At 40.2% G+C, this 17971-nt stretch overlaps 2 protein-coding genes and 1 long non-coding RNA gene across 4 annotated transcripts; 2 read left to right on the top strand and 1 right to left on the bottom strand.

Moving 5' to 3' along the window:
- Positions 1-6476: 6476 nt before the first annotated feature.
- LOC127377450 (uncharacterized) lies at positions 6477-8815 on the top strand. Its single transcript, XR_007887692.1, has 2 exons — positions 6477-6564; positions 6946-8815. It is a non-coding gene; the product is annotated as an uncharacterized LOC127377450 (long non-coding RNA).
- Positions 8816-9492: 677 nt separating this feature from the next.
- Positions 9493-12221, top strand: selenok (selenoprotein K). Of its 2 annotated transcripts, XM_051425323.1 has the most exons (5): positions 9494-9610; positions 10119-10209; positions 10669-10740; positions 11263-11358; positions 11552-12221. In XM_051425323.1, exons 1-5 carry the CDS (start codon positions 9592-9594, stop codon positions 11553-11555), a joined length of 282 nt encoding a protein of 93 aa, XP_051281283.1. In that variant the 5' UTR covers positions 9494-9591; the 3' UTR covers positions 11556-12221. The 2 variants fall into 2 exon arrangements, with proteins under 2 accessions (XP_051281284.1, XP_051281283.1); XM_051425324.1 differs by lacking the exon at positions 11552-12221 and having other exon boundaries at positions 9493-9610; positions 11263-11353.
- actr8 (actin related protein 8) lies at positions 12215-17407 on the bottom strand. The gene is made up of 13 exons (XM_051425322.1): positions 17165-17407; positions 16498-16668; positions 16264-16374; positions 15553-15657; positions 15240-15413; positions 14712-14805; positions 14461-14593; positions 14135-14288; positions 13893-13988; positions 13611-13751; positions 13186-13495; positions 12800-12963; positions 12215-12652 (listed from the first exon to the last, which is right to left on the bottom strand). The coding sequence occupies exons 1-13, from the start codon at positions 17297-17299 to the stop codon at positions 12530-12532; spliced, it is 1911 nt and encodes a 636-aa protein (XP_051281282.1). The 5' UTR covers positions 17300-17407; the 3' UTR covers positions 12215-12529.
- Between the last annotated feature and the right edge of the window lie 564 nt (positions 17408-17971).

Here is a 17971-nt window from a genome sequence, read left to right as displayed (position 1 = left end):
TATGGCTACTTCTATGTGAGAAAAAGGTCTAAGTATATGTCAGAACTTTGTACTGGGAAATTGTTATTTGGATGAATTTGGTTAAAAAGAAACAAAGCACTGTTGTGACCACATATTTTATATTATATTTTATTCTTGCCTGTCACATGTGCAAGCAAACAGCGAAAACAAAACTTTTTTTTTCGAGGGCTTTGATACTTGAATTAAATATGAAGTTTTGAATGAACTCTGAAGAAACTTTAAAGGCTTGACATGGTAGTGCTCAGTATTAAGAGCTTCACAGCTGCTTTATAAACCTCACTGTCCATGTGAACACACAGAAACAGACAATAAATAAAAAAATGTCCTATCCTTTTCTCTGGTTCCTATTTCTGCTTGTCAATCTGTTACTAACTGTCTAAATCTCCTCCTAATTTGTAATTAAGTAATTTGTCCACTGTTTCCTATAGGCTATCATTATCCACCCTTATATATACACACAGACCAGTTCCAATCCCTCCTGGCAGTTTCCTTACTTTACCCTTATCAGCTGGAGCCAAATATTGAGTCTAGAGACACAGATCGCCAGCCAAGCTGGTGATCTGTGTATCTAATCCTAACCATTAACAGCTGAAACCTGATAGCTGCAACAAGGGAAGGGAGAAAGGGAAATAGAAAGAAAGAAAGTAAGAAAGAAAGAAAGAAAGAAAGAAAGAAAGAAAGAAAGAAAGAAAGAAAGAAAGAAAGAAAGAAAGAAAGCTCAACATCCTGCTAACATTCACGTGCCTGTTCCCTTCCCTCATCATTTTCTCCTTTTTCCTAATTTTTCTGTCCTAATTCCTACATCAGCCGTATGTCTCCAGAAGGCCAGATAATCCTTAATGAAACGTAAACTAGATAAATAATCCTTTCTGTCCATAATTACACTCACAGTGCACACAGTTCTTCCTAGGGAAATCCACCCAACATTTACAAAATCTCACCTAGTCATGCTCGCACACATATTTGTGTTTCCTATTTCTGAACACACGATTAGGTTTCAGGTAGACGTGCCAACACTAACACATGCACACTCAATATACACTCAGTATTGACCCCTTTATTGCTTTCTCAGACTATTGCCTCACTGTCAACACCTACTTTTACTTAACACTCAGATGCTGAAAGAAAATGTAATTTGTCATTGACGGGAAAATACTCTGTACAGAGGACTTTAACTTTATTAAATAAGATTATATATAGCAGACCACAAATTTATGCCTTTTTAATTTCAATTTGTCACATGCAGTTCAAATATATGGTGGCAAATGTTCAGATAAGTGAAAGAATGAGCTGGGAGAGTGGAAAACAGACAGTGTGTGAACTTGTTTCCATATATTTCATCGTGTAAAGTGACTGTGTTGAAAGCTCTTCTTATTGTGAGGGGGCCGGCCCACTTGTGGCCAAGAGAGGGTGTGAAAAATAGCCAACCCTGCTCGTCGACACTAATGGACTCATCCATTACACGCTTGTGAAAACACAGTCTAAGAGGAAGAACATTAGCAACAGGGGTCTGCTTGTGTGTGTGTGTGTGTGTGTGTGTGTGTGTGTGTGTGTGTGTGTGTGTGTGTGTGTGTAGGTTTGTGTGACCAACAATTGATTGTCAAAATGATGGATGAGTATTTGCATGCACACCTGTGTGTATGTTAAGAGTATATATGCATGCATGTGTTTAAGGTGAAGGTGTGTTGCAAAGAGATGAATGTGACCACAGTTGTTTCCCCTGTTAAAAACTAATCTAAAATGATTTACACCCAGTTTATAATCTGAAAGTAGAAGTCCATCTTAAAACACAGGATGTAAAAGTCAACTTTATACCTGTTCTGAGTTATTGAGACTCCTTTCTAGGACTGTACAAAATGAGTGATGAATATAATTTGAGAAATAGCTGAAGTTCATTCAGGGTTTACCACTATGTCACCCTGAGTCTATTCACAGAACAGATAGGGGCTCCACGGTTTCCTTCACTGAGCTTTGTCAGAGCTTTCCCTCTGCACCCACAACTGCAACCCCCGACATGGAGGGAACTCTGTTGAGGATGATCCCACCATGAGCAACAAGGAAAATTCATATTGCAGAGTGGTGTACATAAAAAAACTTCCTGCTCAATGTCAACAAAACCAGGAGCTGATGATTTAAAAAAGGGTTAGGGTTTACATCAGTGGAGCTGAGGTGGAGCAGGTGAACAGTTTTAGTTCCTGCAAATCAACATCACAGAGAATCTGAAACAAAAAACAAAAGCAAAATTCCTCTGCCAAGTTCTTGTTAACTTTTACAAAGCCCAATAGAAAGCATCCTTTGTAGAAAACATTATGGGGTGTGCATGGCCCAGGAAAGGAGTGCTCTGCAGTGAGTAATTAAAACCACCCAAAACATCACTGGTACTGGTAGCATCAGTCATATCAGTGAGGTGAGGTGCCTGCATACCCGCCACAGCCACAGCCTGTTCACCCAGGTTGTGAAACGCCTCAACTCATCCTCTGCACACTGCCATAAAAAAAAATATTTTCTTGTGTAGTATAAAGAGACTACAACTTGTATTTATTTGTGCCATCTTGGGTTGTAGAATTACAAATAAATGAACCTCAAACCTTAATGAAATCCATCAAATTGATCCACTGACTTCAAAAAATACTAAGAAATGTATCTGGATTTTGATCAACTTTGTGGTAAATAAATAGATAAATGGTATCAATATGCAAAAGCATTGCAGCCCCTGTTTATAATAATAATAATAATAATAATAATAATGTAATAGTAATAATAATTAATGTTTATATATAATATATATAATATTTATATATAATAACAATGTGCAATAATTACTGTGCAATACCATTCCATATTCACTGTGCAATCTATTGCCCATGTGCAACTTCTGCTGCTGCTACTATTTGTGTTATCTGTTGTTTGTGGATTCGTACTGTTTTTTCTCTTGTACATATTTTCTATTTATTATATTCCTACTCTTACTGTTTTTTTATACTGTTTTTTTCTCTATCCACTTTGCTGCTGTAACATTGGAATTTCCCCATTGTGGGACAAATAAAGGAATATCTTATCTTATCTCTTATCTTTTAAACCTTTTTGTTTAATTCGAAATGTTTATGTTGTTTCCAGTGTATTTTGTATTTCTATTTGTTTTGTATTTTGCAGATGTAAATTTTTGTGCCACTTATTTACCATTAAGTAAATGCTTATATTTGTATAACATGTATTTATAGTGTTCTTTTGTGTATTTTTCAAGGAAGTAAACATATTTCTAGTATTTATTTTACAGTGACATCAACTAAGTATTCTGTTGATTATCGAAATGTGTTCCTGTTGAAAATGTCCACACCCCAGTAACTCTTTAACCTCTCACCTCTGTGAAACACTTCTGACTCTACTTGAATTCTCCACAATTCCAAACACAATCACAGAAACCCACATAAACATAAACACACATTTGAGATCAGTATTGGAGCACAGTGAACAGACCATGCAGCCTCCATTTGCATTTTGTCTCATCTGTTCTTCCTCACGCATGACCCATCGTTTCCAGAAAGTTCTGTGTGCGTGACTAACATAGAGAGCAGATTAGAAAGAAATCAGGAGTGTGTGTGCATGTGCCAGAGGAATACATTAACATAAGCAGCATTAACAAGTTCAATATAACACCTCTCGTCTCAGTTCGATTCTACTTCTCTTGTTCTCTTGTCTTTCCATCCCTCTTCGTATTACTGTTTCTCATCTTCTTCTTTCCTCCTCGTCCTTCCACCTCCCTTACTACTCAGCCTCCCTCAACCTTTCCTTGCCCGACACATCCTCCATGCTTGTATTACAGTACAATCCTTGTTGCAGCTTGGGCGTTCAAGTACATTATCAATTATAGAAAAGAGAGGCATTAAAGCCACTTAGAGCAAAGTGACTGTAACCTCAGATCTCAGCAGTGTCGCCTTTTCGTAAAATGTCATTAGAACTGAAAGGAATAATGGCCAAAAGCACAAAAACAAGACCAAGATGGTTAAAAAACAACACATTCTTGTAACAGTCTGATCTCTCTTACTTCCTGTTCCTCATTTCTATGACATCAGTGACAACATCAAAACTGTAACGCAGCAATCTTTCAGTATACCAAAGCATTTGACCTTGATTAACCTTTAAGAGAAAAATGCATCAGTGTCATCATACTTCATTTAGAAATGTCATACTTCTGGGGAAAAGGGGGATAATTTAATTTGTGAATTGATTTCCCCTATATTTCTAAAAATCAAACACCCCTGACAAAACACAGAAACATATTAAACATCCTCTTTCCTGTACATCACAATGCCGGATGTGCAAAAGCAACTTTTCGACTCAAATAACTCTTCATTTCAGCTGATTGCAGAGTCTGCTGTGTGTCAGCGTGTAACCTTGACAGAGAGCGTATCTTACATTAAGTGAGAAAAGAAGACAAATCTGGCACTGCACAGCACAACCTTGTTTCCTTTCCTCTCACTTATCTGGAAACACTTTTACACTACATTGCACAATTGAGCTCTCCACCTGTACACAGCAAGGAGAGCCATCAGCAGCTGACAGCTGAATGGCATCCAGAGATATGCAGTAATTGCTGTAGTTTTAGTAAGCTAGGGTGTATTATAAATGTAGCAGTGGATTTTCTTTTCTAATTTTTAATGATAATACTATACTGTGCCACCAAAACAAAACAAAGTATGGTTGATTTTTCTTTTAACTTTCAACTGGAACAAGTCTTTGCACACTTGGCACTCACACTACGTACTCAAGCAGAGCATTGAGTCGTATGAACGATATTTGACCCAACTCAAGTCAGAAAGAGAAAGAGAGTGATGAAAAAAGAAAAAATGCACAGAGCACATTCCAGCAGTGCTGAGTGTTTGTCGGTGGAGCTTTACTGACATCGGTCGACATTGAGATGACAACTGCATGCTGGCTGCAGTCCACCACGTCTTCATGTATCTGTTTCTGGGTGTGCCTTAAGAGAGCTGATCATCTGGGGTAAAGGAAGGGGGGTGATATGGTCCTGGAGGGAAGACTTGGAACGGACAGAAGAGGGAAGAAAGGGTGAGAGATTATGTAAGGGAAAGAAACTGAAGCTATTAATCCAGCCGCAGGGCACAATTTGATTTCACTATGTGTGCTTTAGTTTTATAAATATTCATTTTAACGTGGAAAAATACACTTCGTTAATATCCTCCTTACTATCTCTCTTGTTCCCCGTGCTCCTGTGTGGGACCACTGTTTGCCTCACTGTTGTATTTGAACTTTGACCCCTCTGCATGGGTCAGCCTTCAGAAGTACAGCTCTGTTTTGTCTGAACTTTTGGCCCTTTGACCTTCAGTCTGGGGCCATGGCCATCAGAAGCAGCAGCAGAGAAACACCAGTGTGGTTACAAAGCTGCTTCAGAGAGCCTTCCAAGTTGTAGAGCTGTTTCTTTTTAATTTATTAGTCTTTTCCAAAGGGTGGTCTGAGAACCTATGGGCTCCTTGTGGGGTCAGAAATGTCCTTATCAAAATAAGGAATATTATCACTGTTAGTTTGTTAATGAGGAGCTAGTAGACAGCTAGAGATGTCAAAACTGTTTTGTATCACTCTACAGTCTTTGCTGCCCTCTGGTGGTCCTAAAGTGAAAACAATGTGATCTTTCATTAAAAATACAGTGCACACCATTATCCTCAAAACATATGAATGGTATCTGACAACAACACTACATTTTCAGTTTTTAACCCTATGTGAGAGCTTTAGTTTATAGATACTATACAGATTGAAGATTCAAGTGAATTTGTAATTTCAGCCACAAATGAATTTCAGAACACAAATGAATGAAATTTCTTCAGAACCAACATCTGACGAAACATAAGAACATCTTAAGTGTGTGAGTGCTTAAAAACAGATCTGAGTCAAACTTGATGTTTGCTATTATTTTACAAATGATATCATCACTTTACAGAATGTAATGAAGCGTTATAAATGAACTATATTCATCAGTAGCTACAGTATAAAGCAGTTAAGTACTGCTAACATATAAACCCATCACTTATAATATAATAGGCTATACATTATAATCCCATACTCTCAAACTGTCCATTCTGTATAAGATGATAATATTTACTTAAATATAAAGGATAGTAACACTTCTTTCAGCTCTCGACCTCAAGATGTGTAATTGTGATCACTGTTCAGAACATCAGCCGTGTGTTTCTATAGTGACCACCGGAAGCAGCAGCAGATAAAGAATAAAGTGCTACATAACAGTCCATTAGTCTCCCACGGAGATTAATCAATAATAAAGAATAATCTTTAGTTGCAATTGAGTTACTTCGGTAGTATTGTAAAGAGTATATTACTGCACTGCTGTTTACGGCTGAGTACTTTTAGTAAAGTGTTAAAGTGAAACATTGAGTGATGTAAAGCAGCAGACCTGCCGCTTTTATTGTGAAAAGCTGGGAGCAGAAGCAGTGGTTGTCTCCTGGTGAAACACAAACAGCTCGGAGATAAAGTAGCGGTGGACAGACAGACGGACTGACAGACTGACTGACTGTAAGTACAACACACCACAGTCAGTGCACACGCTAATGAGCTTCATTAGTCTCTGAATGGCATTAAAACGATAACACTATATCCTGAATATGTATGTTGTTGATGGAAGCTAATGTAGTAGCTCGCTACCAGGCTAGCCTACATTACAGCATCGACAGGGACCGTCGAGTGGACTGAACACCTTTGACTGTCAGCACAAACCAAACTAACTCCAGTGAGCCTCTGAATGTGTGTTAGCTGCTGCTGGCTCTCTGCTCTGCTCTGTATACGCTTTATTTAGTCCAGCTGCTGTAGTTGTATTTACCTGCCTCAGGTAACGTTAGCTCGGTTAAAGTGTAAATTTCCTGTGTTTTTCTGTTGTCCTTTTTTATTCCTTTACAGGCACAGCGCAGCTCAGCAGCCCCTCAGCTGTGGATCTTCCCCTACCCTTGGATCTCCCTGCTTATACACAATAATGCAAACGCCATATGACAGAGGACTCTGGAGCACCTAAGTAGCAATTACAGAGCCAGGTGGTATCTGATAGCTCCAAAAAGCAGTAATCAAAACAATATGAGTGACTTAACAGAGTTTGAAAGATGCCAGATAGTTGCTGCACGGCTATCTGGTGCATCTGTCACAAAAACTGCACAGCTGTTTAATGTGGCCAGAGGAACAGTCTCCAGAGTCATGACTGTGTATGTCAAACATGGACGCACAGCATCAGCAAAGAAAAACAGCGGGCGCAAGTCAAAGCTCACTGAAAAGGACAGACAGACCCTTCTCAGAATAGTTGATGAACACCCTGAGTATACAGCCTCAAAGTTAACCACAGAGCTGAATAGACACCTTTCTCACACTGTCTCAGTGAAAACTATACGGCGCGAGCTTCACAAAGCTGGTATTTTTAGAGGAGCAGCCAATCGGAAGCCAGAGGCCGAGACTGACACACAAAAGCCAGATGGAAAGAACACTGAACCAAATCCTGACACACAAAAACCTGTTGAAGAGAGCACAAGACCTGAAATGCAAACAAATTACAAAGAGTTTGGCACACAGAAGCCTGTGGAAGACAAAACAATATCTGAACCCCAGACTGGTGTCAAAGAGTACAAAACAGAAAAATCTAGAATACAACCCGAACTCCAAGTCGATGAAGAAGAGTACAGCACACATACCCATGGTGCCGAGAGCACAGGAGCTGAACCTCTGACAAGTGAAAACAAATAGTATTGTTGTCTGATGTGTTTTATTTCAGCCTTCAAACATCCAGATTGGTGATGTTAAGGGAAAACCACAGTATGCCTTCACCCCTTAATGTTCCCAACTGCCCATCGAGCTGTAATAACATGTCAGTTTTTAGATATGATTATTTATTTTGCATGAGTGCATCATGGTGCAATATTCAGGCTTTAACCAAGCTTTTCAAATTCCAAAGGGTTACGAAGCAAACATGTCTGAAATATAGACTGTTGAGATTTAGTCCAGATTGTTGAACTCCTTCCTGTAGGTGTTGAACGGTATGTTGTGGTTTTGTTCATTGCAAAACACTCAACTGAATCCAGTTAATGTTCCTTACTTGTTAGACCAATGCCATGCTGAGATGATAAATGCTGATGCTGTTTGTGTTTCACCTTTTGAGGTTATATGTACCAGAAAAACCTCTTGTGGATAATATGTGGAACCAGGCAGCAACTACAATCCCATAAGAGACTGAAATATAGTTTCTCTACTCTCTGTAATAATCCCCCAGCTTACTTTTTGAAACAAGATGTTAGTTTGTAGATCTGCATAATGTATCTTGTGACATGTCTTAGTGGAGTTTTTATAAAATGAGAAATACTATATGCCAGGTTTCTGAGGCCATCGTGCTCAGCTGCAGTGGTTGCTGCTTTGCTTATTCACTCTCAGTTTCACCCAGGCTCTACCCAAAACCCCAGGTTTCAGAACGTCCCTTCAGCAACCTCTGGGATGGTACAGATAAAGCACTTTTGTCTACTTTTATAAAGTTAAAATGATTCAGTACAATGAGAAGTTCACCTGCACTACTTACTTTTTGCTGTACATGTATTGCATGATAATTGATGACCCCACCATGAGGTATTGAATCTCAGTCATCACGTCTCTCTCATGCTGCCTTTCTTTACTAAATTTCACATTTGTAGCACCTGCATGTGCATAGCTTTGGCAGGGAAGGGAGTGAGACGCAGACCGTCAGGCAACATATGTAACGTTTGTACTGCATATTAAAACATTACACAAAAACACACAAGCTGTCAGTGCTTTCTGTTGTTAAATTTAGAAATTTACTGTGCTCTGGTACTGTTGCAGTGATGGTTGTCTGATTTGTTTAGCTTTTATGTGCACAATTCAAATCACCCTTATGCGAGGACACAAAGCCACATCAGCAAACAAACGATAAATGAATGGTAAGAACCACTCTAAAAAGAAAACTTTTCAAGAGCTCAGAAAAACAGCCATGTTTTCAGCTTTGTTCCAGTTAGTCCAGGTTTTTTTAATAGTTTATTTATCTTAATAAATAGCAGAATTTTCCGATCCTATGAAGAAAACACTTTCAAAATAGAGATACATGGTTTTTACTGGACAGGTAGGGTATGAAAAACTACTAACTAATGTGTATTTGCCTCTGAGATGTAGTGGAGTAGAAGTATAAAGTTGCATAGAATGAAAATACTTTGTAAAGTAGCCTACAAGTATCTCAAATTTGTATTTGAAAGACCCCATAAAGTTGAATGTAACTGACCGTTAAACTCTTATGAAAGCTGGATTTATTGCAGTGATTTGTTTTTATATATATAACAATTATAATGAATGACATCTTACATATTCAAATTCACGATAGAAACGTGGGTTGAATATTGCCTTATTATTACATAAAAAGACGGTCGGTATGACAAATACGCTGTATTTTATTTTTATTTTTTGTACGGCTGCACATGCGCGTCCGAGAATGACGCAAAAAATAACGCAACCGGAAGTGCTGTGCTAATCGTAAACACAGCTGAGAAAGCTGCTACTTTGTAAAAGATGGTGTACGTGTCCAACGGTGAGTGGTGTCTCCTGTGTTTTCAACTGTTTTCTCGTCTTCAGGACAAATATATAGCTTTTTCGTGTATATATATATATATCGTGTTCTCTGGTGAATATTTACTGTTAAAACGAGTAATTTTGACATGAATGTGTAAATGTAGCAGAGTGTTTGGCTAAACTTGGCTAGCGAGTTAGCCTGTTAGCAAGCTAGCCTGGCTGGATCTGCGTAGCATGAAGAACTGCTGAGTCCTCTACAACAGGGTATCTCTGTACCTCCATCACTCAGCAGACTATTCCGTGGAAACTGCAGCAGTTTATTGAGTGTGCTGTTTTGAACATGAGGCGAACATTGGCCCCGTTTCTTTAAAGCATCTTAACTGAGGCTGAGAACATCTTAGCCCCCAGACTTGTAACGTTACTGCATCTAAGATGTGTTTGTGTTAGTTTACATCAAAAGCTATTCCGTCTTCCATCACCCGATCCCTGCCCTCTCACCCTAATCCTTACGTGTGTCTCTCTCTTAGGTCAAGTCCTGGACAGCAGGAGCCAGTCACCATGGCGACTGTCCTTCCTGGTCGATCTCTTCTGGGGAGCAGTGGAGTTTATCGGCCTGTTGTAAGTCAGTCAGTCAGTCAGTCAGTCACATAAGTATTGAATCAGAGAAACCAAAAGGTGACGAGAGGAACCACATAATATGGGTTTTGGAATATATAGAAATAATAATAATGATAATGCTGGCTTTATGAAGGACACAAGGAAGAAGGTCCATAGCAATAACAAAGGAAAGTGGTGGAATATTAAGATACTTACAAGACTATGGTTTTAAAGCCATGCCAGCGGCCCTGTGAGGCAGTGCTTAGGCTTAGTGCTAAATGCTAATGTCAGCATCCTTACATGCTCACAATGACAACGTTAACATGCTGATGGTTAGCAGGTGTAACTTTTACCTTCTTAATTTAGGGCATTCGCATGCTAACATTTGGTAATGAGGTTTATGCTGCTGATGTGGGTAGGAATGACATTTGTTTTGCAGGTATACTGTAATTCACTCTGATCTTCTTTGTTCATCACCAGTTTTAAGACAATGATTCAACCTAACATGACAAAGGATGGAAACTGTGCTCCGTCACGCAGTGATGGCAGAGGGTAGGTCCCGGGTCTTTCACTCACACACACACACACTCTATCCTAAACACTGAATGTAACCTAACCTGATGGAGCGTAGTCTGTGGCACCATGTACCACAGATGGAACTAGCTAAGGGTTTTATTTACAACAGGGTAACCTGTTAACAGAAAGAAAAAAAGTTGGTTCAAATTGTGTAAACATCTTTTATTCTGTGCATTTTGTTGGATCGACATGACATCCACTAGTTATTAACAGCTTATTTAAGAATTGTTCATAGTCTAAGGAAAGTCCTGACCTGAGAGCTGCAGAGTTGAAATATTATCTTGTGCTGTTGCCCACTACAGCGTTTGAGTGAAGTAGGAGAAGGAGTACCTTTCTCATTTATGGTGCCAATCTGCTGCACTCCAGTTTCAAATATCTCACACAAGCAATGAAATGATGAATACAATAAATAGAAGTTATTATATTTACATTACATTTTTTACATAAGACCTTAATACCATTGTCCCCTCTCCTTATTCACTTCTGTTGATTTTGCAGTCCTCCAGGTCCCCCCGGTGGCAGGAGACGGATGGGAAGGATAGCCCATGGTGGAGGTCCTGACGCTCCACCAATGGGTGGAGGAGGATGAGGAAGGTGAGGAATAGTTCTTTCTGAATAAAACATTACTCATCAGATAAACCTTATTGATAAACCTTCTATTTCTGGAGCCTATAGTGAGATTAGGAGTTTAAAAATGTAAACATTTCCAAGTTGTTCTTTCAAATTCCCCAACATATTTTTGGAGATTTGAAAATATTAATCCTCCCTCACCCTCACTTCTCTGTAGGTAAACGCCTACACTAAATGTGTAGGCGTGGGGCCTGGCACGGTGTCTGTTCACTGAGAACCTAAAGAAAGATGGTGTCTAATCGTGACATCACTGTGCTGAAGCCCCTCTTCATCGGCTGCCGCTGCCATTCGCAGTTTCTTGAAGCCATTCTGGGAATTCCTACACATAGGGGCCAGAATGGCTGATACAGCAGCTAACCGCAACACTTCCTCCCATCTTCCTGCTTTAGACCTTACACTTTCCTGTCACAACAGTCTCCTGCAGGTGTACGTCTCGGTTATGATCATCCCTCCAGGGAATCATGGAGTTAGTCTGTTTTGTATCCTTCTCTTTGAATAAAAATTGTGCTGTGAAAAGATGTTCCTACTGAGTTTGTCTTATGATAGCATACTTTTGACTCTGTACTTCAATATTGATAATGTCAGAAGAAGTAGATTTATAAGATGATTTTGTATCTGAAATACAATGTGGATAATGGCAGAGCATGTGAATGCATTTGTCATTCTTTTAACTCAGCTATAACAGTTGCATAATGACTGTAAGAGTTACTGGGTTTATGAAGACAGATTTGGGTTGTACTGGAGGCTATCTTGTATTTAAATTCAATATGTTCAGAATTTCAAGAAAGGTGGATTCTGTTTGTTCAATAAAATGAAACTATTGTTTATCCAAGTGTCCAAGGCTTTATTTACACAAACTTCCATAAACAGGAAAAGCAGTAATATTTACAGAATATTAACAAGTAAACACAATGACCTCATTTGTGTTTTTGGTGGATGAAACAGCCAACACATCTGAAAATTAAGACGGATGACGTTTTTCAACATACTTTCCCACTAGAGATGGTGTTGTGATTTTAACATTTGCGTCCGCTTACATGCTGCCCACTCCTCCCACGCTATGCCTCCTCACGTAGACGAGGTGTAAATTCAGGTAAAATCTGTTGTTTGGTTTCACCAGACAAAGGCAGCTCTCTCACGAAGCATGCGGACACCAAAGCGCTGCCACTCCCCCTGGTGGATCCACATCTCCTGGGTGGTGTCCAGACACGCCAGCACTGCTCCCCCCTTTCCATGATATCAGCCGAGGGTCCATGTCCTACAGCGCATGCACATCAGCAAACGGTACATTAGAGGAGCTGTGTGTAGCTTTCATTCTACTAACTCCCAACCTTTGACATACTCAAAAATGAAGGCCAGTGAACAGCATGCTACTTTACATTCATGTACAACATATCCCATATACCTTTGGCCTTGTGATGACTTCCACGTTGTCTACCAGCCTCCTGAATGACGGCGGCATCTTGTTGATGATGCGGTGAAGCAGAAACTCCTGAGCACCGTGAAACATGAGCCCTCCTCCCACTACCAGGATGGAGCTGTACATCTTGCGTTTGGTTTCGTCTGATGCTGTCGGCAAAAAAGACGAGGTGAACAGGACATTTGGAGCACTGTAAAACATCTGCCCTCCTCTACATCCTTTGTTTATATACATTTTCTTATTTACAAATTTCTCACTATTTCCATTTTGAGACCCAATTTAATTGTTACAATCTCTTTCGAAGAACTTTGTTAACTTCATGTCTCCCTGCTTGCTATGCCTACATGGTCCCTTCTTCTGTCCTTTCTTACCACAACAGTCGATGCTATGCAGGATGGCCTTATCCAGACCCAGTGCTTTGCTCTCAAATTGGCTCATGATAGCGGTCTTCCTGGAGAGGTGAGCAGACAGGGGCTCCTCCACCTCTCCTGCACCCATCAGGCACTCCCCCTGGGCAGGTCCGAGCTCCATCTCCCCCTTCATTCCTCCTCCACTGCCGCCACTCCCACAGCCCCTGGGCAGGTCAGAGAGCTCCCCGACTCCTCCCTGACCGCTCATCTCACCATCCAAACCTCCACCTGGTCTGGAAACGGCCTTCCGGTCTGCAGCTGATTTTGAGGACTGATAGAGAAAAAGGGAAATATTAAATTTAAAAAATGACCACAGAGCTTCTATCTCAAGAATTTAGTTAATTCAACATGTGAAATGTGCATATCTCTGTGTGAGCATGTGTTACCTGGTCCTGTTTGCTCTGTGTGGACAGCAGGTAGTGTTCATCATGAGGATCCTCTGAGTCGCCTTGGGAACGGTATTGAAGTGATGTCATCTTCTGACCCACAATGCCAAATGTGGTCGGGTAGAAAAGACCCATTGGTGCCTACAAGCAAGAGGGGGACACAAATAGAGCCATAGATAAGAAGTAATTGTAGTACACAGGCTGGAGACAGAATAATGTAAAAAAGTATTTCAAAACCAGTCTTGAAAAGTAGAGTCTTCCACAGCTGTTAAAGATAAGTACCTCTAGTTTCTCATCTCCTAGTCGAACCTGGTAGAGAAGAGCTGGGGATTCAGGCAAACGTGTCTGGAATTCATGATCTTGTAGTCCTGATATGTCCTGTTAAGGATAAGCGAAGGAAAGACACATTTTGGATCTGAACGGCAGATTTTTTAATCCTTTCTTGAGAAGCAAATGTGGCGATCTAAACAGGATTGCTTTAATGAAACTGATCCGAAAGACCCCACCCCCTGACCAATACACACTTGGTCTAGATGGCAGAAGATCTCTTTGAGATGCTGCAGCAGTTGACAGTCCAGTCTGCTGGACAGCTGACAGTCTCTGTAGGGGAAGCCCGCCCTCTGCAGGAGCCAGAAGAAAGTACGGGTCACATCTGAGCCACCATATGCCAAACACAACCTGCAAGTCCAGCACACAAAAAGAACATGCAGTGTAATACTCATCATAATCATCATTTTTAATCAATCATTCAATATTGTTAAATATTGTAAAAGGGATCCATGATATCTGTAATTATAACCTGGATGAATACATTTAAATAAATTTAACAAAAAGGGGTTCTTAGGCCCACCTAGAGTTTCGGTGGGAAACCCCGTCCTCTACACAGCAAAGACTGGTCTTCTGGTCTCCAACATCCACGACACAAGCACTGCTCAACCCACTGCCAAAAGTAGCACACACCGACTCCTGGTGCACTATGATGGCTATAAATACACATACACAGAAAACAGGAAGAGGGTAAGGGGAATGGCGAGGAAGACAGGCTGGATGGTTTCTTAGCCTGCCCTGAATAAGCCGTACATGCATATATGTGTGTAATACCTGAGAATCCCATATTAAGCAGCAGCATGTTGACAACTTCTTTGATGTGCTGCCTGTTGTAGATGTCAGGGACCAATAGGATGCATCTGTAATACTGGAAACCAGTAAAAAAAAAAAAAAAGGTGAAGCATTAGTGTGAGAAGAAAAGCTTTTCCACTATTAGAATAGTCTAATTTTGAAGTTTTTTTTTTTTTTTTCTTTAATTAACTCTTCGCTGTGCTTTTGGGACCCTTAACATTTAGAGCCTGAGTTTTGCTGATTCATCTAACCTTTAACTTACTTTGTAAAATGCTCCTTCCTGTGAAGCTGTGCTTCTAGGTAATGCTACAGTTTTTAGCATGCATTAATCTTGTACTTTTTCTTACATTTTAATGTTCCTTATTTTGGGGCCTTTAAGTTGATCACATTGAATAAACTTTTACACACGAAGCTAAATAATAAATATTTAATAATAATAATAAAATAATAACTTTTATTATAAGCCTTTCTTTGTCCGTCGATACAAAGAGGTGAATAGGTTTCTCATACCTTTAAGTCTTTGAGGGGGATATCCAGTTGCTTTTGAATGACGTGACTCCAGATCGTCTCTAAGTCAGCCAGGACGGCGGTCAGCGAGCCTCCGGGACCAGCGTGCACATTGAGCTGACCTCTGACCATAGGCCAGTGGATGTTATAACAGTCAGATGGATTCACATGAAGAGCCTGCATGATGGCAGGATGGAAGGGTGGTGGGAGAGAGGGAAAGCAAGATAAAGAAAAATGGATAAAACTTAAGTAAAGCTAGTAAAATGAGTTTAAGTAATGCAAACAGTTGTAGTCTTATTTAATAGGATGCACTGACCTCCTCTCCCACCAGATGAGGAGGATGGTGGGCTGTGTTGGTCCACTTCACCCTGGAGCTGCTGTCTAGTACCGCCGGACGGATCTGACAGTTATAAGCCCTGGCCTTAACACACACACACACACACACACACACACACACACACACACACACACACACACACACACACACACACACACACACACACGTATGAAATTCTTCTATACATTTCTGCATATGAAATCTTACAGCACTAGACTCTCAAACAGTAGAGTTATTCATTATACTTTAAATCAGCCATTCAATCCATTTTTAAAAAAAAATTTATTGATAGTGACAGCTGGAGAGAGACAGGAAAGGGGGGCATAGAGAGGGGATAACACGCAGCAAAGGGCCTCAGGTCGGATTCGAACCCTGGGCTGCAGCAAGGTACATGGGTCGCCAGCTCTACCAACTGAGCTAACCAGGCACCCAGCCATTCAATCCTGTATTTACTGTGACATCCTTCACATGAGCCATGCAGCCCAAAGTGATTCAAGATTCAAAAAGGTGAAATGTCACTTAAAACCAAACAATTTAAAAGCAAGATAAAGAGGTTTAAAATGTGTATGTTCCAGTGAACTCTGTAAATTGGTTTCATTTGAATGGAAGGCTGCTGCTGTCGGTGAATATTACAGTATTACATATGCAACTATTCTTTTACTTCCAGATTCTCTATTACATAACACACACCTGTTCAGCCGACACAGGTGTCCTCCGCACTCCGTTTGACATCTTTTTGGACCAGATGGCCTGGTCGACCATTTTAAGCCCATTCTGCCTCTGCTCATTACTCTCTGGTTTCTGTCGGACAGTGGGGGAAAAACAAGGAGGGTAAAGGACAGGTGACACACAGTACAGTACAGTACAGTGGAGACACAGAATAAAAGACTGCATTGTGGGTGTATTCAGGCATGAGTGACTTACATTTAGACCTTCTCTCAACAGCCAGGCATCTTCATATCTGGGCTGTCCACTCTGCTTGTGCCTGCGCGCTATCACATGTGGGATTGTCAATGGAAGGGTGTCTGTTGCTCGGCCAATGCGGAGTGTCCTTGAACCAGGGTGGATGACAACTACAAAGTTGCTCTGTATTTGCTTTAAAAGAGGAATAAAAACAGAGAGAGAGATTATCAGCATAAGCATAACGATGCTGCATAAGGAATACAGTACATGGCCAAAAGTGTGTGGACACGTGAACATTACACCTTTAAGCAATTGCAGAATGTCTCATAACATTAATATTCTGCTGATGACAGCCTCCAGTCTTCTGGCCTTCCACAATATTTTGGCACCTGGCTGCAGGGAGCTGAGCCAACAACATTTAACATCTTAATAACCGAAAGAACAACCAACAGTAATAAACAATAATGAAAATAAACTCTTGTGTCTCCTTTCGAGTAAGAGATGAGTTCATGTAGTGAACTGATATTAAGATCCGGTCAGTGCAGAACACGGTGTGTGTGTGTGTGTGTGTGTGTGCTAAAAGCTACATATAGCTAAAGCTGAATTACAGATATTCAGATATTAAGCTACATACAGACATATAAGCATTAAATAACAATATTAAATAGTAATAGGTTTCCCCTCCTACCTCCTGAAGGGGGTCTGGGATGGTCGGAGGAGCGATGGGTCTTTTCACCCCGCGCTGTTGCTCCTTCTCTTTCTCCTTGTCTCGTTCCTTATCTTTCTCCTTCCCGTTGTCCTGCTCTTTCTCCGCCTGAGTCATAGTTGTTGTTAAACTTAATGGACTAAATGTTAAAAATAGTGAGCAGCGACCTTATTGTGCCTGTGTGGTGCTTCTTCGTCTTCTTCTACTACTACTACTAGTAGTACTTCTTCTTGCTCGGGTTTTAATGGCGGTTGGTGAACCAGTTTGTAGGTGCGTTACCGCCACCTGCTGGACTGAGTGTGGAGCAGTAAGATTGACAGGAAAATAATAAAGAAATAAAAAAATAAAAAAACTATTCTTATTCTTATACTATAATCTTTCTATTGTTTTTGTTATTTTTAAATAATTCATTAAAATATTATGTACTTTGCATGATTTCTTCCCAAGTACATTCTCCAATGTAATATTGTGTCCCTCATCAAATGCTGATATTAATTCCCTCCTTTGTTTATCATATTTGCTGCAGTCTATTATTCTTATCTATATACAGTTTATTACAATGAGCACACTAGGGTGCTTGCCTATGATATGTTTGATTTAATCCTATGTATCCTATTCTCAGATGGGTATATTTGGGCTCCAGCTCTGTATTCCACCAACTTACATGTTTTTCTATTGTAAAGATGTCTTCCGATGTCACATAAGTACAAGGTATTCCTGCTTTTTTGTTTTTGTTTTGCGTATATGATGCTTAATGATTGTTTTAACGTCTGCTTTACTTAGTAGTAC

This window comes from Dicentrarchus labrax, unplaced genomic scaffold, assembly GCF_905237075.1.
Source record: "Dicentrarchus labrax unplaced genomic scaffold, dlabrax2021, whole genome shotgun sequence".
Lineage (NCBI taxonomy): Eukaryota > Metazoa > Chordata > Actinopteri > Moronidae > Dicentrarchus > Dicentrarchus labrax.
The sequence above is the reverse complement of the archived record's forward strand: the minus strand, read 5'-3'. Positions and strand labels throughout refer to the sequence as shown.